Source organism: Chaetodon trifascialis, chromosome 10 (assembly GCF_039877785.1).
Source record: "Chaetodon trifascialis isolate fChaTrf1 chromosome 10, fChaTrf1.hap1, whole genome shotgun sequence".
Classification (NCBI taxonomy): domain Eukaryota; kingdom Metazoa; phylum Chordata; class Actinopteri; order Chaetodontiformes; family Chaetodontidae; genus Chaetodon; species Chaetodon trifascialis.
In genome coordinates, this window is record NC_092065.1 from 4365817 (window position 1) to 4392258 (window position 26442).

The 26442-nt window shown below is 41.2% G+C and overlaps 1 protein-coding gene across 5 annotated transcripts in view; it reads left to right on the forward strand.

Moving 5' to 3' along the window:
- ppip5k1b (diphosphoinositol pentakisphosphate kinase 1b) overlaps window positions 1–5828 on the forward strand; it is a 51890-nt gene extending 46062 nt beyond the window's left edge. For 4 of the 5 annotated variants that reach the window (XM_070971417.1, XM_070971419.1, XM_070971416.1 and 1 more), the window contains 3 exons: window positions 2260–2397; window positions 2960–3073; window positions 5545–5828. In XM_070971417.1, coding sequence (XP_070827518.1) covers window positions 2260–2397; window positions 2960–3073; window positions 5545–5636 — 344 coding nt within the window. In that variant the 3' untranslated portion in view covers window positions 5637–5828. Of the gene's footprint in view, window positions 1–2259; window positions 2398–2959; window positions 3074–5544 lie in introns of those variants that run through there. The other variant, XR_011602519.1, reaches the window with a different exon arrangement.
- The last annotated feature ends 20614 nt before the right edge of the window (window positions 5829–26442 follow it).

Genomic DNA, 26442 nt, shown 5'->3' on the forward strand with positions numbered 1-26442 from the left:
TGTGCTCACCTGTGTTAGTTAAGTGAATGGTGCAGTGTAGCATCAGTGTTTCTGCTCCCTCTGCATCTGGTGTGAGCTGAATTTGATATCCACATGGAGAGGCTGCAGCAAAGATAGGGAGGAGGCAGAGGCGATAAATGCCATCTTATGTTACTTTCATATATATCCTGTGTTAGAGTACAGTAAAGAGAGAAGGAGCAGCTCGAGGAGAGGATAAATGTCATGTCATAAACCTAAACAACAAGATCAAACGTGCGAGAAGTGCGATACGCATCTTAGCCTGCTGAGCCATCACAACACTTCTCTCTCCTGAGGCTTTATTTAAGCCAAGCAGGTATTATTTTCCCTCTGCCATCAAAGCTTTAGCTGCAAGATCTGTTCATGTTGAGCAGTGATCTCTCCTCTAATGAATAAAGCTGCTTTGGCCATCATCCAGTCAGGAAAAGCCTTGATGATTGAAGAATTCAGTCTAAAACGACTTAATGCTTTGATTCAAAATGTTTCTCCAGACCTGTTTTTCTCTGTGCTCTTCTCTCAGCTATTTAAGCAAAGGGCCACATACAAACATCATGTAGAGATATTTCCAGCAGAAAAACCCTGAACAGGGTTTGATGACCCTCATATGATCTAGAATTTTCTTGATGTCCTTGAAAGGCTTTGTGTTACTCTGTACATGAATGAGCCCATGAGGAACATTAACACAGGAACTAAAATTATCAACAGGGGAAAATCATATCTCGGCCCCTCGAGGCCTCCAGCGGTTCCTGTTCATTAAGTGCAGTTTGTTCCGCTTGTGTCGTCATATCAGACAAGTTGTTTTCGGGAGTTGCCATGGAAGAAATGTGCAGTCGCAGCATATTAGTCATGGAGAAATGCAAGGCTGGCCAGCGTGGATGAATCGGAAATGCTGCTTCAACCTCCATCCACCCACTTTGCTTCTTTCCATGGTGTCGCTTCATCATGGTGACAGATCGCTCTGAATGACTGCGGATTGTGTTTGCTCTGTTTGTGTGACAGTCAGCTTCCCATGGTATAGTTGTGTGTCTGAGCGCATACTGTACAGTGTTTTTATACACGAATAAGTTAATGAATCCATACAGATGTCTGCATAGCCAAAGGAAGAATGGATAAATGGGTTTAAAAAAGACTCCAAAGGCAAGATTGTTTTGTATGCAGGCGGGGTTATTGTATTTCTGTCTTCTCCACAGTGTAATAAGCAAAGCTGCATATTTTTTTCTTCCTTATGGTCCACGAAGGGTCACATGGCCTCTGAGCGCATCATCTTGTATTTATTATCCAACACTCCCTGAAAGAGGAAACAATTGAAGCACCAGTTTGGATTTGACAGCCACTGTGACCAATGTTGTAACTGCACTGAAGTACAGTTTTGTTGTACTTTACTCAAGTATTTTGTTTTTAAACTACCTTCACTTCCATTTCAGAGAGAAACATTGTACTTCTTACTGCCTTGTATTTATCTCACAGCCTCAGTTACTTATTAACATTAATGCTAATGGTATAACAATGATATAAGATACAGGAGCATTACAACAACAGGGGCCATTCTGCAGCCTAATGAGTTCTTTTACTACTGATACTTTAAGTACTTTTTGTTGGTAATACCTTTGCACTGAAGGAAAAATATAAATGCAGGACTTTTGTACTTGTATATATGTATTTTCTTCTTGTGATATGGCTACTTTAAAAGATCCAAATACTGCATTTTTATAACATGATCATTTTCAGTGAAGACATGAGTGAACTCCAAATCACTTTCCACTCACAAGTTAACATGTCAGCTCACTAAATTAAGGGGCACCAGTTAATGATGCACACCCTCTTATCTTCAGTCTGTGACACTGAACAGCCCGTTTCTGCTCATGCCGTACGGTCTTACTAATCAAAGAAGGACATTAACAGCAAACAGCAGCCGTGCTGCTGATGTTTGTTCACATTAATTTCGGCTGGTAAGTTTGGAGTGCAGCTACTGTCGGGCAGTAGGTAAACTGTACCAGCCTCTGTAGAAGGTAACAAGCCACTAATCGTAGATCTTACAGTAGCCTGAACCTCTGTGTGGCTAGTTAACATGTAAAAATGGCTGCTGAATGTTGTCAGTATGGCGTTTAGACTGAGCAGACACCTGGAGGACAGCCAACATGCACAGACAGCTACAGTGTCACCACTCCTCCTCCTCCTCCTCCTCCTCTTCTGTCTGATGGAAAAGTGGCTGTGCTTGTGTCTCTCCTGTCTGTGCTGCAGGGTTTGAAGGCTGCTCCATGGTGCCCTCTATCTTCCCGCTGGAGACATTGCACAACTCGCTCTCGCTGAAGCAGGTGGACGAGTTCCTCAACACGGTGTGCGAGAGCAGCAGCGAGGCCCACGCCAAAACCATGAAAGGTAGGCCTGCTGATGGCAAATCAGCAGTTACTGTCATACACCTGCAGGCTAGTCTTTGTTTGTTTGAGTTAGGAAAGCTTTGCAAGGGGAGAAGTTTAAGCACATGAGCAATCCGTTTCCCAATCATAGGAGGATATGAGCAGACTATGGTCCCTCACGCACACAAAAAGACACCAAGATGTTTTTAGGCCAAACCTCATGATGCTCTTCAGTCACCTGACCTCAATCTGTCCATGTGGTTCTCTTACTTAAGGTCTGTGCCTCGTAGAATTGAGCCTCTGTGGTTTATTTGCAAGCAAATTTTAAATATGATGACTTTTGTAAACACTTCTGTCCCATAAAATTGGGAAAGTGTTCAAAAAGGAATGCAGTTTCTATAAACTTGATCTAATATTGATATTAAGACCACCATATTAATGTTTTAAAGTCATTATTTAGTTTCAGATCAAGTATTTTGCAGAATCCAACTCAACAAAAACTCTGTGGCTGCGTTAGCTAAAATGAGCTTCAGCATTTGACATGTGGAAGCTGATCTCAGTGCTGTTTTTCTGTCTTTTTCCAGTTCTCTCCAGCCTGTTTGACTCTCAGAGCCAGACGTCTCTCTACAGTCCTCAGCAGCCTCTGTCCTCCTCTGGGTCTGAAACGTCTCTGCGGCCGCCAAGCCAGCCTCTATGGCGTGAGTATTTCAGGGTTCTGTGTGATCGTACAACCTGCAGATTTAGAACTGAACAGAAATGAAAGGAAATGCTGTTGTCTAGCATCTTGAAAGCTACTCAAAGCTATGAGTCTCAAGTGTCTGCAGTGTCTGCTCAGTGGCTGTCATTTTCAGGTTCGCCCTTGAACGAGGCTTTGAATCCTCGTAGAGCTGCACTGAAATACTCCCATGTGTGACAAAGAGTAACTGTACGAATGAGAAACAGTGATGCTGAAACAGAGTGTGCACGCTCAGCAAGACCTGGATTAAGACAGAAAGGCCTTCCACGCCTTCAGGACGACCTTCACCTTCTGTAGCTGGTAGCAGATGTGACCTGATGGGCCTCATTTATCTGCAGTGACCTCGTGGTTACAGAAGCTAACAGCGTCATAACAAACAGGACACATATTCAGCCCAGCATCAGCTGAAAGGCCGTGTCCTTGAACCAGCTCAGATCTATGGCTGCTGATGCTTATTTTCATTATTTATTAACCTGTTGATCATTTTCCTGATGAATTTATTAATCTTTTAGTGAGAAAGACAAAGAAAGCGTTGCTCACGGCGTGTTCTGTGGAGCCGTCAGCGCTGGCAGCTGCGAGATAAATCAGAAAAAAATGAACCACCACTGTTTGTTGAAGTGATTGTGCATTCAAACTATAAGAATTTGATCAGTTTACACCGACAGCAGCAACAGGATTCACTCAAGCTCATGAGAAGGTGTCTGAAAAGATTATTACTTGAATGATTAGCTGAGGTGAGATTGTTTTGTCATCTGAGGTTTTCACGGTCAAGAATAAACTATCGAGCTTTACCTGAATGATTGTTGCAGAATAATGATCTGTCAATCAGCTGATTGATGAGCAGTTAGGCCTGGTTCAGACTCTGAAACCACTGTCACTGTGTCAGATTTAACACGTACGACCCCGACGAACATCAGGGAGGCGGGCGCGAAGCAGCTGTCAATCAAACTGACACGTGTTGTATGTGATGCTGCGGTTTTGTGTTCCGGGGAAAGAAAGAAAAAGAAGAGAGTACTAGTACTATTATTTCCACACTTATTTATTCTATTAGCATGTTATGGCAGCTCCTCGCCAACATTTGTCCTTTTTGACTTGTTCTTCTCCCTTGAGGAAACGTCAGAGAGAGGTTCTGTTGCCATATCTCAAAGAACTTTTCCTCTCTTTCGTTGTCTTATCTGACGGCAGCAACCTCAGCATCCGTCCTCCTCCTCACCATGGTCACCTGACTGCCGTCGGCCATGACAAAATCGTCTCAAAATTGGGCTCTCTCATGTCATCTGAACCAGGCGTTCGTTGATTCACTGCCGCTCTGAACACCAACCTGAACGTTCATTTGAAGGTTCCTCCACGCCTAAAGTGACTAAAATGTGCTCCAGAAATGATGAAGAAGTTCATGAACAGCCTCCATTTTCACAAACTGAGCTGCATTTCAGTAAACTCGTTTAAAGGAAGCCCTGAAACTGTCAGACGAGTTAATAACAGCCGAGTGTGGATGTGTGGCAGGCCGCCTTGTGGGACCCGCATCCATTAGAAAACTCTAGTCAAACAGTGCTCTTAGAGAACATCACAGCTCCCTTTTAACAACTCAGCTCCTCCTTTTAATGATGCCACCCTCCTCCCTTTCCTCCTCTTCTTCTCTTCTCTTCTCTGCACTCTCTTTGTATTTCTTCTTCTTATGTCCCCCGAGTGGTGAGGTCATTCATTTATTTTCTCACCAGCGTCTTTTCTTTCCACCGCTTGTGTGTTTTCTTTGCATCTTGGACACTTTGGGTGTCTTCTTGTCTCCCTGGAGATTCGTCTTTTTCTGTGCTGGTCATACCTGATCCAGATCTGGAGCGCCAGAGCAGCTGATAACTCATTTGGCCTCGTTTATCACACGGTGCACAGGCGGAGACGCCGGCAGTTTGCATCAGGATGAATACGACGCTTGTTCCGCTGGTGGTGTGACACTGTTTGTTCTCCTATTGGCTGTAGCGACGGAACAGCTGGGCTGCTGTTTGTGAGTGTGGCACCATCTGAAACCTTTGGTCACAGCAGTGGAGGGACAAAAAAAAAAAATTTTCTTGCGACTTGTGATTTTAAAATGGCCTTAATTTCTGTGCTAATGAATGTACTGCCAATAAAAACTGTTTTCATTATGTTCTCCATGGCACAGAGGATGGAGGGGCGAGGGGGTGACGCTCTTCCTGATTTTGTTCTTTGCTCGCTTCGTGTTCCTCCTCATGATGCAAACACTGTAACAAATAACTCGCACTCTGACTGTCGGAGCGGAGCGAGGAGTCAGGGCAGCGAGGGGTGAGATTAATGCTTCCATTATAAAATGGAGGCTTTGTACCGGAGGATTGATCCGTTTTCAGGTCAGCATTGAGGTCAGAGCTGGTCGTTGGAACGTGCGTCACTAACATAACTGACTGACTTCTCTGTGTTTTAAAGATGGCAGCGTCCCTTCCAGTGCTGTGTCCAGTGCAGGACCCTCGTCCCCCGTCACAGAGAGCTCCGGCCTGAACTTCAGCTTCAGTGAGTAGAACACAAAGACTTCTGGGTGTCTGAGCTCAGCGTCTGAAGACTTCTGCTCGTTTCATCCTCCCATCTGTCCTTCTGCTCACATTGACTGTAAAAAACACTGGAGGAGGTGCTGATTGTGGAGAGACTGTGAATATGAGTGCTCAAACTGCACCCCAGCCTCAGCTCCTCTGCTCCGTCAAAGGACGAAACGCTGGACCATCAGCAGCACCCAGTCCTCCTCAGTTTGTCGACACATTTGTGAACCAGCTGAGCCAACGTTCAGACCAGTTGTGCCGTTAGTTTAACTTGGATGCTGCCGACGCTAAAACAACAACAACAGTGCCTGCTGGTTTTTTTTTTTTTTAGTTTGTTTGTTTTTGGCTATTTTGCTGAATATCTCACACACCAGCTGCCTCAGGTCTCACCGTAGACGTGCATTTGACTGTCTGCTGTCCTTGATCTGATCTTTTTTTGCACTGTTGTGCTGCAGCGCTGTGGCTAGTTAATCACAGCCAACCCCGAATCAAAACATGCTGGTTTTTAGTAACATTCGACCACTTTGACTTACAGTTTGTGTCTTTCAGTTGCAGAATCGGCTGAAAGTTAAAGCTTTAAAATGAATAGTTTGACTTTTTGGCAAACTAAATTCACTTTCGTGACAACAGTTGAGATGAGATGATAAACACGGTCGTATCTGTCCGATAAATATGAAGCCACAGCTGGTTAGCTTATCTCAGCACAAACACTGGAAATAGGTTAAACATCTGGCCTGGCTCTGTCCAACACATGCTAACTTAAAAACTGTCATTTGTACGCAAGTTTTTGTTTGAAATACACAGATGGGATGTACAAGTAATGTGTTAATTATTGGGCTTTAGAGGTGTTGGTAGATGGATAGCGAGCTGTTTCCCCCCATTTGATAAGCTAACTAGCTGCTGGCCGTAGCTTCATGTGTAATGCATAGACATTAATAGAGGTAAGAAAATGAATGAATAAGCCAGTTTCAAAGTATCCCTTTAAGTCTGTGTGCATATTATGTAAGACCTAGTTTGTAAGAATGAATCTGCTTGAAGAGGTGAACTTAAATCAAGCTGTTAACAAAAGAGCAGGTGCAGCCCAAACATGAGCATCACGCAAACATCGAGGAAACAAACACTTTCATCATTTCAGAGACTGCAAATTATTCCGGGGGGATATCTGCTGTCATTTTAAGGTTTTTAGTTTCCAGGTGAATCCAGGTGTTTGTATGCTGTGGAGCCTGAGGCCTGAGCCAGCTCGATCAAACTGTGTTCGTCCTCTCAATGATAGTCTGCTGTTGAATCTGCAAATGTGCCTTTAAATGACCTTTGAGAGAAATGTTTAAGAGTATTGTAGAGAATGTGGGTTTCTGGCTGTATTTTTTAGTACTTTTCTCTCTTTTTTTTTTTTTTTTGGTTTCAATTTAAATCTGATTTTGTGGAAATCTGTGATAGTTTTATTTTAGAATTAAAGGGATGAACCACTTGATTAAGAGGATAATTGAGCTTTTCTCAGACTGTTAATGTCTGCTGTCACACCAAATTACAGCTGTATTCTAACATTAAATTCATCCGATGACTGTTCATAACGATTAAATGAACGATACTCAGGTGGAATTTGGATTTTATCAACATGTGACTGAACTGGGGTCAATTCACTTTCAGTCATTTTGAAAAAGAATGAATTCAGTGGTGATTATACAACTTTAAACTCCAAAGAAATGCTTTTAACTTTAAAGCTCTTTAATAAAATAACACTTACATAAGAGTAAATGTGAGAAATAAACCTGCTCATTTCAAACTGCTTATACTGAAAATGAACTGACCCCAAGACCTGGAAAGGCCTGCTGTAGAACAAACGTGTGTGTTAGTCATCATGGAAAGAGTTTTAGTTTTTAATGAGATGATTTTTTTTTTTTTTTTTTTTTTTTTTTTACCTAAATGTGGGTTAATGTAGGTAATTCTGGTTGTGTATTTATGTGATTATTTAATGTGCTATTTAATGTCAGCCAAAGAGGAGGCGTGTGTTTGTGTGACCGGTTTGGCCACCGGAGGACAAAGTCGAGGTTTGATGTGTGAGATGTTTCTGTCGAGGATGAGGAGGAGGAGGAGGAGGAGGAGGAGGAGGAGGAGGAGGAGGAGGAGGGTAATGAAATAAATCAATGAAACAGTGAAAATGGTGTTCAATATGTTCAAGCATAAAAGGTCACATGCTCGCACCTGCAACAGGTCTGTTAAAGTGTGTCGGTGTGTCTGTGTGTGTGTGTGTGTGTGTGTGTGTGTGTGTTTGTCTTTATCACATGGTGGGGTCCAGCACCTGACAGCACAGTCACAGTGTGGGGTCCAAAATCTTTGTGGGGTCCAAAATCCTGGACCCCACAACGATAACAGCTAATTCAGTGAAAAGAAGGTCAAAATAATGCCCTGTAAAGTTTTCAGGCATGACCTCACAATGCACTTTTACCAACACAGTGTGCTTAAGTGTGCTTAGCAGAAGTAACTCAGTATCGGCCTCTAGTGGTCGGGGCCGGTAATGCACAAGCACACTTTTCACACACACTCGGCTTACTGAGCATGCTCAAGCAGCCAAATTAGAATTAGTCATCCTCAAACCAGGAAATACACGTGCAAGGCTTGCTCATCTTATCCTGATGTTAATTTCCCTGGGGAAATTTCGAAAGGACCATGGGGGCTACTGCCGGAGTGTGTAAATTATGACAATGCTAAAAGCGGCTAATGCCAAGCTAACATTAGCATGTCAAATAGCATATTGAAAAGATCTCAAACACCATTAGAATGCATTTAAGAATCATTTTACTGTAGGTTAGCATGTTAGCATTAGCATGCTAATCATTAGCATATTAGCACAACAACCTGATATGAAAAGTCAAACCTGTATGCACCAACAAGTTCATAGGACCTCATGTTAGCATTAGCCGCTGTTAGCATTGTGGCTAATGCTAACAGAACAATATCACTCATTACATTACTACCATTTCAAACTCACCAGTAATAGTAAGATAAGATTAGTGGCTCGTTATCAAGCCACTGCAGAGCTTGATGACGAGTTGATCATTTGAATCAGCAACATAGCTGCAGCTGAAGCTACATATGTGTTTGTGAGTGTGGCAGAGGAGTGCTCAGAGAAGGACTGAGGCTCAGAGGTTGCCACAGCAACTTGAGGTGGTTGCCATTGACGATAGGGGCCCCCCAGTCAGATAGACAGGGGCAGACAGAAACGTGGAGGGAAAACAGCCATTTTCTGCCTCTGCACTAGTCTCACATTTGGGCTTATGCTGACTTAACCGTAACTCCTATCAAAACAAGAACATGAACAAGAACATAGATGTAGAAAGCATAAAAGGCTCTCCTACAACAAGCTAAAATAATACTGTTTTTACTTGAAATAAGGCAATAAGAGTTGCTAATGTTACCATCACTTAGGACTGAACAATGTGACAATGGTCTGTAGTTCTGACAATATTCTGATATGGAATGACTGAGCCTGCTTCTGTATTTTACTCAATCCAAATTAGCCACAGTACAACCAAATATATTTAAACACCACATTTAATGCCACCAACATAGCTTGAGGGCCTATGCTATTTATACAATATAAGCAACTACAATATATACCGGACACAGCTTATAAAACAATCAGATACTACACTGAATGGGTTTTTATTCAACATAGTTTCACCTTATTACAGGGTAATTTGCTGCTCATTAGAAGAAAACTGTACTGCAATCTAGGGTGAAGCCATATCACTGTTATTAGAATTATTAGTTATTAGAAGAACAATGCATCTTTATTTTCCATTCTTATACCCTTGTTAGTCTTTCTTAGAGGGTAATTTGCTACACTTTACACAACGCAATGGTACCAAGTTGGAGGTAATGCAGGAATAGCCTTAACTTAAAATACACAAGAGTGTCAGCCATGTCCATCCTCACCTGCTCTACAATGCTGTAGTACTGACTCATACACAACAAAGCCTTTAACTGACCTTTTCTAGCAAGATTAAGCTCATCAACTTAAATCTATTAACCAAAATAACAGTAACCTTAACCAGTGCTTTCCTCGGGTAATGTAGCTACTGCTACATACATTAATAAAGGATATTCAGTCAAAAGTAATGTAACCTCAGAGGGAGAGAGAGAGAGAGCATCATTTAGTTGGCAATTTGAGGGATGATGAGGGGGGATGCCATCCCACTTGTTAACAAAATTACCACAATGCCTCCCCCTTGTAACCTGCCATCTCACCTCTCCGTCCCCTAGTAGTGGGCAGAGTGCAGGGGCAGAGGGGTTGTTTAGTTGAACATGTCAGTCTAGTCTGCTGACTCATCCTTTATCTGACTGAGTTTTGTGCAAGTTAGAATCTATGACCCTGACCATGGCTCTGGAAGATCAGTAGCCTACCTGTGCTGTGTATTGATAAATCCATGGCCCTGTAGTAGTAGACGGATTTGTGATTGCGCCCTTTTCTCTCAGTTCGGCCGTTCTGTTCATCTCGGATCTATAATATTCTCTAAATTAGCCTATGTACTATAAATACTTAAGTCTATACTATATTGTAGTCTATATAGTCTATCCTAGTGTCACCTTCATCCTGAAAATGACAAATAGCAACATGTATTTGCAGAAGAGTGAGAGGATCATTTACACACTGCTTCCTGTAGTATTCCTATAATATTGCTATAATATAGTGTTTGTTCTGCAATACACCAACAGGCCAAGCCACCTCTGTAACAAAATCCCACTGGACCATCCCCCCTGTTAAAAACTAACAAATCAACACCCCTCTTATGGTCAGCTTATAAATACAAAATAGCTTCCAATATTTTCTGTCATTTGATTAATTTTTTAATTAACCCTTATTATTTTTTACTATGGACATGTTTTTTGAAAACATTAACTAATACTGCAACATTGACTGTGGTGCCAAAGTGTGTTGCTAAATTAGCAAACTTAGATTTAGGATTTACAGTCAGTAGGTTGATAACTTCCTGTTAAGCTGCCATGTACATTGTTCTCACCTCTTCCTTGCCTGGGAGCTCCAGTTGCCAAAGTGTTGCTGAGTCTGATATAGTAAAGACTGCCGCAATCCTCCAGTTTGGCCGAGTGTAATGTTAGCCACTTGGCCCGCTGAAGCGACTTGGGAGTTGTGAGGCCTGAAAAGTTCTCTCATCTCACTTTCCACTGCGCTGCGAGTAATGTTAGGTGCAGATGAGCCTGTTCTCTGGCACTCAATGGACAAGGACAAAGATGTGACAGTCTCAGGGGAAGATAAAATATTTCTTAAAACCCCAATGGCCTGCTGCAGCCTCATCTCTCCTGTCCATGCTGATCTGACCTGAACATGACCCTGGTCTAACTTCTCAGTCAATCAAAGTGCGATAAAATGACCTGCCTTCCATTTCCACTGTACTTCCTTTTCTATTATACTCTGTCCCTCACACATACATACATCTTCTTCTTATATACATATATTATTCAAAATATTAAATATACATTGGCCACATGTGCATGAGAGCAAAATGTATGAATTTGTGAGTGAAAATATCTAAATATGAGTGTTATGGACAAGGGTTCGAACTGGAGCCACACAAACCACCAGGAAACAGAGAGAGTTCTTAATTAATTCAATATTAAGATTGAATTGAATCATTTCTTAACATAATGATGATGATGATGATGATGATGATGATGATTGCCATGGTTCTAAATGAAGAAACATGTTATAGTAAATGGTGAAACAACATGAATTCAGCTTTCAAAATGTATGAATGTGTCGGTGAAAATATATGAATATGAGAGTAAAATATATGGAGTGAGTGAAAATATATGAATATGAGAGTAAAATGTATGAATGTGTGAGTAAAAATATATAAATCCATCCATCCATTTTTTATGCCGCTTATCTCTTTTGGGGTCGCGGGGTAAAAATATATAAATATGAAAATAAAAATGTGTTGGTGTAAGAATGAAAATAAATTAATGTGAGAGTAAAAATATGTGTCTGTGAAAGGACAGTACGTGAGAGGGCCTGAATGAATTATGGCTTGCACGGCCCCTCATAAGATTGCGTTGGCGGACGGCGGAGTCCTACAGACGACAGCATTACCACCCTTACAGGATGTGCTCACTATACAAAACAAGTGCTCCTTGACCCGACTCACGTGAGGAGCTAACGTGGAGAGAAGCAATTTACGTGGGCGTGTTGGTGTGTGCGGATGGCTGGGACAAGTGTCTGTGAAAAGGTAAGTTGTGCTACGTGAACATTAAGATACGAGTGAATTACCACAGTTATCATTTCTTGCTAGTAACAGAGGTGGTTACGTTTTCAAACAGTTAGTAAGCCAACTGGAGGGACAGCTACGTTATGCTACCGAGGTCAAGCTAGCTGGCTAATTGGCTAGCTGGCTAATTGGCTAACAGTGTGGTCGCTGCTGGCACGTGTCAGGTTAAAACGGTGGTTAGTATGGTCAGTTTCATCATTGCTTCAATTAATAAAACACTAAACAAGTGTGTGATTAATGTAACTCAAGGAGGGATTCATTCTGATTTGACATGAAATTAATGGTGAAAGTGTGGCTTGACAACGAGACAGGCCAGCTTATTTTTGACGGCCCTGCGGCTGATTTATTAATAAAGAGGTCCTTCAATAAACTAATGCATTTGTCCATAATGACAAAAAAAATGTCAACTTCCCAAAAACTGCTGTAAAAACATATTCATATTTTCTTCCACTTTAGATGATTCAATATTTTTCAACTACTTCGGCCTGAAATATACATATCAAATATTAATTATATTTTGGGGATTTTAACCCTTTAGATGCCAGTATCCACTGTTTTTTTATAGAAAAAAAAAACAAAGCTAAAATGATTTCCAGATAATACATTTCAAGAATTATTTGATTATTATCATTATTATTCTTAGGCCCTGAGATGGGTCAATGATTGGCAGCAACATTAATTTTGACTCCACTCTCTTCGAGTGGAAGAGAGATTGTTGACGGTGCATATTGGCATGAATGTGAACATTATTTTAAGTTTTGCCTGGTTCAGGATAGCATTGCACTCTCGGGTAAAGGTTACTCTATACCACAGGTCTCAAACTCATTCCACAAAGGGCCGAGTGGCTGAAGGTTTTCTTCAACCAAGCAGCAGCACACCAGACTTGACTCATTTCATGAGCTGATCTCAGTCTTCAGACAGCTGATTGGTCAGACTGCATCCTCTTGATTGGTTGGAGGAAAAACCTGCAGCCACACGGCCCTTTGTGGAATGAGTTTGAGATGCCTGCTCTATACAATGTAGTAAAAGGTTTATTTACCTTAACTTCACCTCTCTCACACACTTGTCGGTGTCTTGTAGTTGTGGAGTACACACCAAGGGAATAGTATTGTACAGCTGCAATGCTAAATCGGTCAATCGATAATTATCGATAATTAAATGATTATTAAATTAGAAAAAAAACAACTGACACTTTATGGACCAAGCAACTAATCAGTTAATTGAGAAAATAATCAACATCGATTAATTGATGATGAAAATAATTGTTAGTTGCAGCCCTATAATATTGTACACATGCAGTTACATTACTGTCACTTTTCTCTCCATGAACTACTTATTATCTTTTGTTCTGTCTGTAGTCATTGTAGTTGAGTTGAAATGATGTTAAACTTATTCTTCAGGTTGGACAGTTGACTGCCAGTGCCTCCTCTGAGGCTGAACTCTCCACATCTGCCGAACAGGCCCCTCAGGGATCTCCTTGCTCCAAAATGCAGGTACTGATTTTTGTCTGAATTGTTTTACATGTCTTTAAGTTGCTCTTACTTTAGTTTTTAAGCTGTTTCTCTATGAATAATTGTTGAAGTGTGTGCACTTGAAGGTACATTTTGGCTGTGTTAAGGTCAGTGTAAGCATATGCTGGTTTTGGTCTTTTAATGTAGTTCAGTCTCTCGCAGACACACTTGTCAGGTCTCATGTAGTTGTGGGGTCCAGTCTTTGGGCTTTTAGAAACACCTCTCGCACACACACTTGTCAGGTCTCTTGTAGTTGTGGGGTCCAGTCTTTGGGCTTTTAGAAACACTTCTCGCACACACACTTGTCAGGTCTCATGTAGTTGTGGGGTCCACGCCAAGTGAATAATATTGTGCATATTTAATTACATTCATTTCATTTTTGTGTCCATAAACTTAAAAAACTCCATGTATGACACATGTCCTTGAATCTGAGGTCAGTTTGCCTTCTACTAGTCAAAGCAGCAGTTGGTCACAGGTCAGTTTATCCTGCCAGACTTCACCTTTACTTGTTCTTGAGTGAGGAGGTTCCAGTTAGGGGACATATTTATGACAGAAATCAGAGCCAACTTGAAAGTTTCAAAAGTAAGAATGATTATGAGTCAGATACAGGAAACATTTCAACATTTTGTCTTTTGTATCTGTCTGTAGTCATTGTAGTTGAGTTGAAATGGTGTTAAACTTATTCTTCAGGTTGGACAGTTGACTGCCAGTGCCTCCTCTGAGGCTGAACTCTCCACATCTGCCGAAGAGGCCCCTCAGGGATCTCCATGCTCCCAGATGCAGGTACTGATTTTTGTCTGAATTGTGTTACATGTCTTTAAGTTGCTCTTACTTTAGTTTTTAAGCTGTTTCTCTATGAATAATTGTTGAAGTGTGTGCACTTGAAGGTACATTTTGGCTGTGTTAAGGTCAGTGTAAGCACATGCTGGTTTTGGTCTTTTAATGTAGTTCAGTCTCTCGCACACACACTTGTCAGGTCTCTTGTAGTTGTGGGGTCCAGTCTTTGGGCTTTTAGACACACCTCGCACACACACTTGTCAGGTCTCATGTAGTTGTGGGGTCCACGCCAAGTGAATAATATTGTGCATATTTAATTACATTCATTTCATTTTTGTGTCTATAAACTTAAAAAACTCCATGTATGACACATGTCCTTGAATCTGAGGTCAGTTTGCCTTTTATTAGTCAAAGCAGCAGTTGGTCACAGGTCAGTTTATCCTGCCAGACTTCACCTTTACTTGTTCTTGAGTGAGGAGGTTCCAGTTAGGGGACATATTTATGACAGAAATCAGAGCCAACTTGAAAGTTTCAAAAGTAAGAATGATTATGAGTCAGATACAGGAAACATTTCAACATTTTGTCTTTTGTATCTGCCTGTAGTCATTGTAGTTGAGTTGAAATGATGTTAAACTTATTCTTCAGGTTGGACAGTTGACTGCCAGTGCCTCCTCTGAGGCTGAACTCTCCACATCTGCCGAACAAGCCCCTCAGGGATCTCCATGCTCCCAGATGCAGGTACAGATTTTTGTCTGAATTGTTTTACATGTCTTTTGGTTGTTCTTACTTTAGTTTTTAAGCTTTTAATTGTTGAAGTGTTTGCACTTGAAGGTACATTTTGGCTGTGTTAAGGTCAGTGTAAGCACATGCTGGTTTTGGTCTTTTAATGTAGTTCAGTCTCTCGCAGACACACTTGTCAGGTCTCATGTAGTTGTGGGGTCCAGTCTTTGGGCTTTTAGAAACACCTCTCGCACACACACTTGTCAGGTCTCATGTAGTTGTGGGGTCCACGCCAAGTGAATAATATTGTGCATATTTAATTACATTCATTTCATTTTTGTGTCCATAAACTTAAAAAACTCCATGTATGACACATGTCCTTGAATCTGAGGTCAGTTTGCCTTCTACTAGTCAAAGCAGCAGTTGGTCACAGGTCAGTTTATCCTGCCAGACTTCACCTTTACTTGTTCTTGAGTGAGGAGGTTCCAGTTAGGGGACATATTTATGACAGAAATCAGAGCCAACTTGAAAGTTTCAAAAGTAAGAATGATTATGAGTCAGATACAGGAAACATTTCAACATTTTGTCTTTTGTATCTGTCTGTAGTCATTGTAGTTGAGTTGAAATGGTGTTAAACTTATTCTTCAGGTTGGACAGTTGACTGCCAGTGCCTCCTCTGAGGCTGAACTCTCCACATCTGCCGAAGAGGCCCCTCAGGGATCTCCATGCTCCCAGATGCAGGTACTGATTTTTGTCTGAATTGTGTTACATGTCTTTAAGTTGCTCTTACTTTAGTTTTTAAGCTGTTTCTCTATGAATAATTGTTGAAGTGTTTGCACTTGAAGGTACATTTTGGCTGTGTTAAGGTCAGTGTAAGCACATGCTGGTTTTGGTCTTTTAATGTAGTTCAGTCTCTCGCAGACACACTTGTCAGGTCTCTTGTAGTTGTGGGGTCCAGTCTTTGGGCTTTTAGACACACCTCTCACACACACTTGTCAGGTCTCATGTAGTTGTGGGGTCCACGCCAAGTGAATAATATTGTGCATATTTAATTACATTCATTTCATTTTTGTGTCCATAAACTTAAAAAACTCCATGTATGACACATGTCCTTGAATCTGAGGTCAGTTTGCCTTTTATTAGTCAAAGCAGCAGTTGGTCACAGGTCAGTTTATCCTGCCAGACTTCACCTTTACTTGTTCTTGAGTGAGGAGGTTCCAGTTAGGGGACGTATTTATGACAGAAATCAGAGCCAACTTGAAAGTTTCAAAAGTAAGAATGATTATGAGTCAGATACAGGAAACATTTCAACATTTTGTCTTTTGTATCTGCCTGTAGTCATTGTAGTTGGGTTGAAATGATGTTAAACTTATTCTTCAGGTTGGACAGTTGACTGCCAGTGCCTCCTCTGAGGCTGAACTCTCCACATCTGCCGAACAAGCCCCTCAGGGATCTCCATGCTCCCAGATGCAGGTACAGATTTTTGTCTGAATTGTTTTACATGTCTTTTGGTTGTTCTTACTTTAGTTTTTAAGCTTTTAATTGTTGAAGTGTTTGCACTTGAAGGTACATTTTGGCTGTGTTAAGGTCAGTGTAAGCACATGCTGGTTTTGGTCATTTAATGTAGTTCAGTCTCTCGCAGACACACTTGTCAGGTCTCATGTAGTTGTGGGGTCCAGTCTTTGGGCTTTTAGAAACACCTCTTGCACACACACTTGTCAGGTCTCATGTAGTTGTGGGGTCCACGCCAAGTGAATAATATTGTGCATATTTAATTACATTCATTTCATTTTTGTGTCCATAAACTTAAAAAACTCCATGTATGACACATGTCCTTGAATCTGAGGTCAGTTTGCCTTTTATTAGTCAAAGCAGCAGTTGGTCACAGGTCAGTTTATCCTGCCAGACTTCACCTTTACTTGTTCTTGAGTGAGGAGGTTCCAGTTAGGGGACGTATTTATGACAGAAATCAGAGCCAACTTGAAAGTATCAAAAGTAAGAATGATTATGAGTCAGATACAGGAAACATTTCAACATTTTGTCTTTTGTATCTGTCTGTAGTCATTGTAGTTGAGTTGAAATGATGTTAAACTTATTCTTCAGGTTGGACAGTTGACTGCCAGTGCCTCCTCTGAGGCTGAACTCTCCACATCTGCCGAACAAGCCCCTCAGGGATCTCCATGCTCCCAGATGCAGGTACAGATTTTTGTCTGAATTGTTTTACATGTCCTTTGGTTGTTATTACTTTAGTTTTTAAGCTTTTAATTGTTGAAGTGTGTGCACTTGAAGGTACATTTTGGCTGTGTTAAGGTCAGTGTAAGCACATGCTGGTTTTGGTCTTTTAATGTAGTTCAGTCTCTCGCAGACACACTTGTCAGGTCTCTTGTAGTTGTGGGGTCCAGTCTTTGGGCTTTTAGACACACCTCTCACACACACTTGTCAGGTCTCATGTAGTTGTGGGGTCCACGCCAAGTGAATAATATTGTGCATATTTAATTACATTCATTTCATTTTTGTGTCTATAAACTTAAAAAACTCCATGTATGACACATGTCCTTGAATCTGAGGTCAGTTTGCCTTCTACTAGTCAAAGCAGCAGTTGGTCACAGGTCAGTTTATCCTGCCAGACTTCACCTTTACTTGTTCTTGAGTGAGGAGGTTCCAGTTAGGGGACATATTTATGACAGAAATCAGAGCCAACTTGAAAGTTTCAAAAGTAAGAATGATTATGAGTCAGATACAGGAAACATTTCAACATTTTGTCTTTTGTATCTGCCTGTAGTCATTGTAGTTGAGTTGAAATGATGTTAAACTTATTCTTCAGGTTGGACAGTTGACTGCCAGTGCCTCCTCTGAGGCTGAACTCTCCACATCTGCCGAACAGGCCCCCCAGGGATCTCCATGCTCCCAGATGCAGGTACAGATTTTTGTCTGAATTGTTTTACATGTCTTTAAGTTGCTCTTACTTTAGTTTTTAAGCTGTTTCTCTATGAATAATTGTTGAAGTGTTTGCACTTGAAGGTACATTTTGGCTGTGTTAAGGTCAGTGTAAGCACATGCTGGTTTTGGTCATTTAATGTAGTTCAGTCTCTCGCAGACACACTTGTCAGGTCTCATGTAGTTGTGGGGTCCAGTCTTTGTGCTTTTAGAAACACCTCTCGCACACACACTTGTCAGGTCTCTTGTAGTTGTGGGGTCCAGTCTTTGGGCTTTTAGACACACCTCGCACACACACTTGTCAGGTCTCATGTAGTTGTGGGGTCCACGCCAAGTGAATAATATTGTGCATATTTAATTACATTCATTTCATTTTTGTGTCCATAAACTTAAAAAACTCCATGTATGACACATGTCCTTGAATCTGAGGTCAGTTTGCCTTTTATTAGTCAAAGCAGCAGTTGGTCACAGGTCAGTTTATCCTGCCAGACTTCACCTTTACTTGTTCTTGAGTGAGGAGGTTCCAGTTAGGGGACATATTTATGACAGAAATCAGAGCCAACTTGAAAGTATCAAAAGTAAGAATGATTATGAGTCAGATACAGGAAACATTTCAACATTTTGTCTTTTGTATCTGTCTGTAGTCATTGTAGTTGAGTTGAAATGATGTTAAACTTATTCTTCAGGTTGGACAGTTGACTGCCAGTGCCTCCTCTGAGGCTGAACTCTCCACATCTGCCGAACAAGCCCCTCAGGGATCTCCATGCTCCCAGATGCAGGTACAGATTTTTGTCTGAATTGTTTTACATGTCCTTTGGTTGTTATTACTTTAGTTTTTAAGCTTTTAATTGTTGAAGTGTGTGCACTTGAAGGTACATTTTGGCTGTGTTAAGGTCAGTGTAAGCACATGCTGGTTTTGGTCTTTTAATGTAGTTCAGTCTCTCGCAGACACACTTGTCAGGTCTCTTGTAGTTGTGGGGTCCAGTCTTTGGGCTTTTAGACACACCTCTCACACACACTTGTCAGGTCTCATGTAGTTGTGGGGTCCACGCCAAGTGAATAATATTGTGCATATTTAATTACATTCATTTCATTTTTGTGTCTATAAACTTAAAAAACTCCATGTATGACACATGTCCTTGAATCTGAGGTCAGTTTGCCTTCTACTAGTCAAAGCAGCAGTTGGTCACAGGTCAGTTTATCCTGCCAGACTTCACCTTTACTTGTTCTTGAGTGAGGAGGTTCCAGTTAGGGGACATATTTATGACAGAAATCAGAGCCAACTTGAAAGTTTCAAAAGTAAGAATGATTATGAGTCAGATACAGGAACCATTTCAACATTTTGTCTTTTGTATCTGCCTGTAGTCATTGTAGTTGAGTTGAAATGATGTTAAACTTATTCTTCAGGTTGGACAATTGACTGCCAGTGCCTCCTCTGAGGCTTATTGAGGTTTTGCTTCAAATGTGAATGACTGCTCAAAGTGAGAATGTTAGTGTGAAATAAAACACTACACGTTGTTGTTTTCAATAAAGAAACATTTGCACATAGCAAGCCTATCCACCTCCATTTGCACCGACTAACCGATAAAGCATCGTTTGTGCTTAATTTGTAAATCAGGAGACTGTTGTTCTGGCAGTTCAGGTGTAGACAAAAACTCTCGGAATGCATCAAAAATCCACAGTGCCTCGACCACATTGGGCAGTTTCACAAGTGCTCACTGTTAAAACTAACCAAAGCTGTCATTACAAACAAGGGATTAGGTATTTACTTTTATTAATCAGAGCATCAAAATCAGCAGAGGAGGTGTGTAAAAACAGCTGTTTGCAGCTCTCTCTCATTGATTGCCCTTCATTCCACTTGTTTTCCTTCTGTTTGTGGATTGCACACAATGGGAGGAAATGGAATCAGGGCTAAAAGACCTATTAAAAAACACAAAACTGAACATATTGTGTCTGTCTATGGATCCCTTCCACTTTATACTATGGACAGTATTGCATCCACACAAGAACCCCCTAATTTGTCCTTGGCCTTTGTTCCTCAAAAAACACTATCATGGAGAAATACAAATGTTTATACTTTTTTATCGAATGTTTTACAGGTCGCCAAACTTTTAAGAATGTGGGAGAAAGAGGATGTCCGTGCTGTTGAAGCACATGATGTTCTTCATCACTTCATGTCGTGTCCCTGGGAAAAGCGACTGTGATAAGTGTTTTATTGTTGTTATTGTTTGTTTTATTGTTGTTTGGTCAAACCTGCGCTCTGGTATTTTTGTTCAAGACTTTTAACATTTTAATAATTGCATACTAAAGTGTAAATAAAGATTTTGATGTTTAAGATTCATCCAACAACCTAAGTTGTGGAGCAATCTGTTAAATTCAGCAAAATTAAAAAATACAGGACTGTACTGGTAATACAGCAACACGTGTGTAGAGAGTCTGAAGAACCTTGGTCTGACAGTTTTCATTAATAATACTTTTATGAGACTGATGTTGTTACAAAGTCTTGGGACTTTTGTCCTGTAATAATGACGACTTTAAATCGTGATACCTTTTATGAGTTCTTAATACAAGGTTTCGTATTGAAGCAAATTCTAATCATGAATTATATCCCAGAGCTCTAATCTATAGTAAGGTTTTAATGCTCAGAACATAATGACAAGACAGTGGTTGGCATGTATGGCTGTTAAAAGTTTACTATTTACACAATTGACCACAGCAGGTTAAAAGACTAACAATATAATAATACTGTAGTAGCACAAATAGTTCTTAAGACTTAATCAATATTGTATTGAATTCCAAATACTTAACCTAAGAACCTTAATTTTTTCATAACTTACCAGGCTCCAGCAGATGAATGTCATGTTCCACAAAGTAAGTTTAACCTGACTGTGTGTTAAACCCACAAAGACAGAAAACCCAGACAGTGTGTATATTGACCCCACTTATGACTAAAACCCTGACAAGTCCCCACACGGCTGGATCTGGTCAGGTGAAGGAATTTACTTTGTCTGATTGATAATTTGAAGTGACAGCTGTGTTGGTATCCACTACAGGATACTGCCTGATTTTTTTCAGTGCTGTACAACCTTCAGAAAGGGTGGATCCCACATTGCATGTTCTTGTCTTGTGTCCTTACAACGTAACAAAGACAAGGCTGTGTGTGTGTGTGTGTGTGTGTGTGTGTGTGTGTGTGTGTGTGTGTGTGTGTGTGTGTGTGTGTGTGTGTCTTTATTAATGGTCCACAGTCCAGACACATCAGCCTGTTATTGCTCCATAAACAAAGCTGCTTGTCTCCTCTCTGCCAACACTCACCTCTCCTCTCGTCTCCCTCCACGTCCCTCTTCTCTCACTCTGTTTGTGTTTCTCCCTTTACCTCCTTCGTCTTTTAGCGCTCCTCTCTTCCCTCCCATCCTCTTTTTTCTTTAATCCTCTCTCACTCTTGTCTCTTTTGTTTCCTTCTCTCCTTTCCTGTTTTTTTAACTTCATCCCATTTTCTTACTCTTACCTTACCTCTCCTCCTCTCCACCATTTGTTCTTCCTCTCCTCCATCCTCTCCACTCACTCATTATTCTTTCCTCCTTACTGCTTCTCCTCTTCCACTCTTATCTCCCCATCTTTTCACCTCACCTCATTCTCCTCCTCTCCTCTCTTCTCATTTCCTTTTCTATCTCCTTTAAGTTTCTTCTGCCTGATTCATCTCCTTTTCTCTCCTTGTCTCCTCTCATTCTTTCACCTCCTCTCATTCTCTCCTTTCATATCTTCACATTTCTTCTCTCCTTGTCCATCTGCTTCTTTCCAATCTTCTTATCTCCTTTTCTCCTTGTGTCCTCTTCCTGATTCATCTCTTCTCATTGTTTCATCTCCTTTCCTTATCTTAGTTTTCGCTCCTCTTTTTCTTCCCCTCTTCTCTTTTTCCTCACCCCATTTCCCTCTCTTCTCCTCTTTCTCTTCTCGCCTCGCCTCCCTCTCCCACTCCTCACCAGCTTTTAAGAATAGTGATGACTCATGCCTCCTCCTATTGCTCCCATGCGTTGCTATGACGACGCCCCCAGATGTAATTGACTCCTCCTGAGCTACACAGGATGAATGGAGAGAGACAGAGAGAGACCGCCGACTCACTGGAAGCCAAAATCTGATGTCATTCATTCTGTCTGGATGGCAGGTCTTTGTCTCAGGTTTTCTTTCCTGTACTCTCACACAGTTAAACACACAAACGTCTATTCATGACGACTCCATCGGCTCTCTCTCAGACACACACACTATTTTTGTCACGAACACACAGCTGTCTCTCATGCTTCAAACTCCAGTTTCATTCACAGCGCTCGTGAGACGTCCGCCGTGTGGCTACAGGTCGTTCTGTGACCTTTAGCAAGCTGTCTTCTCACTCCAGAGTGACAAAATAAAAATGCAGCCGGCCACAAACATGTTTTCAGAGATGTAATCAAACACAGCATTCAGGGGAAAATGCCACGAGGTCTCAGAGGGTCAAGAGCTCCGCTCTTATTTGGTGTTTAAGGGAGTTGCCTCTTGGTAAAGGCTGTGGGACAGCAGGCGTCTGCAGGTGGAAGCACTGATTTGTCAAAAGCTTAAAGAGAGAAAGGAGAAGATTAGTGTTGTAGTTTTGAAGGATGCTTGCCTCTAAGATCAGAGATATTTTGCATAAAGTCACGCTAATTATTGCAAGACCTGCACTGACACGCTTCCAGTCCATGTTTTTTTTTTTTTATAGATGAGTGGATAAAAAACCTGTTTTAGGTAGGTTTTGGTTTTGTTCCTGCAGCATTTAAAGCTGCTAGTTTGGAGTTCCAGCAGTCACAAGTAGAAGAAGAAGAAAGCCATCATTACGGTGGCCCTGAGGGTCAAAACACAATGTTTACAAAACACAATGCCATTTTTGTTTGTGATTGGACAGAAACCAAGTCCGTTCAGAGTTTACTCAGTGGATGTGTGGAGGTTTGTTGGTGCCAGATTGGATCAGCCGCAGGGATGCTCTAAACCCTACGCTGCTGTGATTGGTTGTTTCACTGTTAGGTAACTGATGACGCTCTGCGCGTGTTAGCATGCCCTCTTATTTAAGATGTTCCTTGTTGAAAGCAGCCACCCTGTGTCCTCAGCCCTAATCCTTCCAGGTGTGTTTTTTGTGTCATGTTATATTTAAAGCAGATGCAGAACTGCATCACATGAACGTCCTTTGTTGAAATATCCCTCCATGATTTCTCCTCTGCCGTCCTTTCAAACTTAACGTTTGTGCAGTGACACCGCTGAGAGTAGCACAGAACAGAAACAGGAAATCGCACTGAACCGTCGCCAGGGACTCGAATTCTGTCCAATCACAAACAAGAAGTGTTGTCCTACTTTTTCCATAATCTGAAATGTTTCTCAAATGTTGTTGTGTTTTGACCCTCAGGGCCACCATACTTTCTAGACAAAGATGCTGCAGCAAACCAGACTGTAACACAGACACAGGTGGACGTAGATGAGATGGGCTGAAGGATTGTGGGTACACTGAAAGCCCTCGCTTACTGCATGACTCATCTGGGTCAAATATACGATGAAAAGATGCACTGAATGTGCTTTGGCATGATACACAAACTATTCAGCTTCGCTCCAGTCAGTTGTGTGAGGTGAAGGTTAATGGAAAAGTAAACTACAGACCGAGGTTTAAAAATCTTTTCCAACCTGCTCTTAAAACTCCTTTAGGCTGACAGGAGGTCACCGCGTCCCAAAACTTCCTTCCAACAGTTCAGTGCCTCAGCTAATCGCCAGAAATACAAATGTGAGGAGAGGAGTGGGAGGGAAAGACGAGAGAGCAGAGTAACTATTTGTCATGCTGATGAGAGAATTACCCTCATTTGGTTTCCATCCAAAGCCAACAGGAAGGCAGGAAGGTGTCCACGTTGGACCTGGAGCGCCTCCCACAACCCGTCCTCGACTCCCCCGAAACCCTCTGTGCTGATCAGTGATGTGGTGATAATCGGGGAGGGGGAGGGCCGGCGGGGATGGTGATGTGGCAGCTGAGCAGCCATGTGTCGAGACTCAAACCGCAGGTTAGAGAGTCTGCCAACGTGGGAGAACAACGGGCCAAGTTTGTTCTTTGTGTGTGTGAGTGTGCGCATTTCACTCCCTTTTTCTTCCAGAAAGAAAAACAGTGAGAGGTTGGAGCCTGACACATTTACTGCAGGGCAAGAGGAATGAAATGACAGACAAAGATAAGTGAGGAGCCATTCATCACCAGCTGAAATTAATGCAGGGTGTGTTTCAGTGTAGGTGTGGATCCTGGATCCCCCCCTCCTCGACCCCTCAGGGAGCGGGTACTCGTTTTCTTTAAAGATTACTGACTTGTTCTCTTTTCCTTCGCTGCTTCAGTAAAAGATCTGTAAATATCAAGTGGAAAACTGCTAAGTTATGTTGACAGGTGGGGAGCGGGAGTCGAGCTGTGCTGCTGCAGCGTAAGTTCTCTTTCATCTTTCCACCTGACAAATCAAAGCCCATCAGCACACTGACCAAACCTGTTGTCTCCAGCACTAAAACCGAATGGACATTTCCTTTTATCAAAGGTTTCCGAGAGTATTAAGCTTAGGCACAAAAAAAACTTAAAGGTAGGATTTTTAACGTTGTGTGGCTCAAACAGTGATTCGTAATGTTTTGTGACAGATGGGGTTCAAGTCATCGATCTACTGTTCAGGCCTTCAGCAGAGGCAAGTTTTTTAAGTTTGGGAGACACTGCAAATGAAGTAAGCAAAGACATTAGCCTTTGGTACAACTCCAATTCAAAGTGTTTCATCATGTTTCAAGTGCTCCTGAGCTCATGTAGTAATATCCCTCATCCAATCATGTGTTCACAAAGTGGTGAACCTCACTCCATCCTCGCTTGTGAGCGACTGAGCCTTTCCAGGATGCCCCCTCATACCCAATCATGATACTAACACATGTTACCAGTAGAGCTGTTTACCTGTGGAATGATCCAAACAGGTGTTTTTGGAGCGTTCCACATCTTTCCCAGTTGTTGAGAGATGAATGTTATTGTAGTTTTGGTTGCCTCTCAGATTAGAGATACTCGGCACAAAGTCTTGGAGAAAGTTGTTTGTTCAAGGTTGTTTACTTACAATGTATTTGCTAACAAGCACAGTAGCTTGCAAGTGCTAATTCTACAGGTGGAAATCACATATCGTTTTGGTGATTTGAGTTGAGTTTTGTTCTGTTGACATATCTTTAGCAAATACAGCTTAACTACTGCATGTTTAACTTATTCCAGTTTTTGTCTGAGAGGGCAGAAACTGTCAGCAACACTGCAAATGAAGTAATGAGGCAAGACCTCTTAAGCTTTTTAGTATAATATCTGATGTATCAGCCATTGTTTATTTGCACACAAATTTAGCTGTTTTTGCACAACCTTTATTCATAAATCAAGACCAAGAGTCTTTGGCTTTGCTTTGAGCTAAATGCTAACATTAGCATGCTACAAACTCACAGACAATGCTAACATGCTGTTGTTAAGCACACTTGTTTTTCAGGTATTTGGTCATGAACCAAAGTACTGGACAGTTTTAACTCTTAACCTGATGATGATGATGATGATGATGATGATGATGATGATGATGATGATGATGATGATGATGGTGGTGGTTTTGATTTTTCCTCACAGTTCTCTTTACGTTTTCGTACATTGAGCCCGTCAGCATCTCAGACACTGAATGTTTGCTGAATGTTTTGCTGCTAAATGTGATCAGACTGTATATGAATGTGTTGTGAAGCGCCCATGAGACTCCATATTACACAATACTTAAGAAAAAAAAAAAAATCTTCAATTCACTGTCACTCCCACCAGTTTAAACCAAATTTGAAGGCTTATTTGTCGTTAATCCCTGATCCCAGCACAGTAATGTCAGATCTGATCCCTGAAAGGTCCAACAACACATTTTCTGAACAGTAATACAGCGATTTAGTCCAAACTAGATTATCGTCGAGTTGCAGTCACAACTGGCACTGAAGCAAATAGCTGTTTGTCCACCGGCTGGAACTAATCACAGTTAATGAGAATGTCCAAATAAAGCAATAAACTAAAAAAAAAAAAAAGTCCTGATTCATCTTTTCCATCCTGATGTAATGTCAGTAGAGGGCAGGGAGGACTTTTAAAATAAGGTTAGCTGTGGTGAACAGTGGTGGAATGAATCTTTGTACATTTAATCTGATGGTTTGTCAGCTCAGGTGTTTAAAAAAAAAAAAGTAAAAACCATGTATCTCCAAATGTAGTGATTCTGAATCTGAAGTCTTCTGATATACTGAAGAGTTAAGGCCTTATGGCTGAGAAAACAATTTTATAATAATAATAATGATAATAATAACAATAATAATGATGATGATGATGATGATGATGATGATGATGATGATAGAACCAGATAAGACAGTTAAAATGAGAAATAGGCCAAGGACATGAACACAGTGGACAATAAAATGAACTGAATAGGATAAAAAAAAAAAAGGAATAAAAACAGCATTTATAGTAATAAAAGAGCTCATGCAAAGGTGTTTTTTGTGAGGATGACAGCGCTGTAAACATGA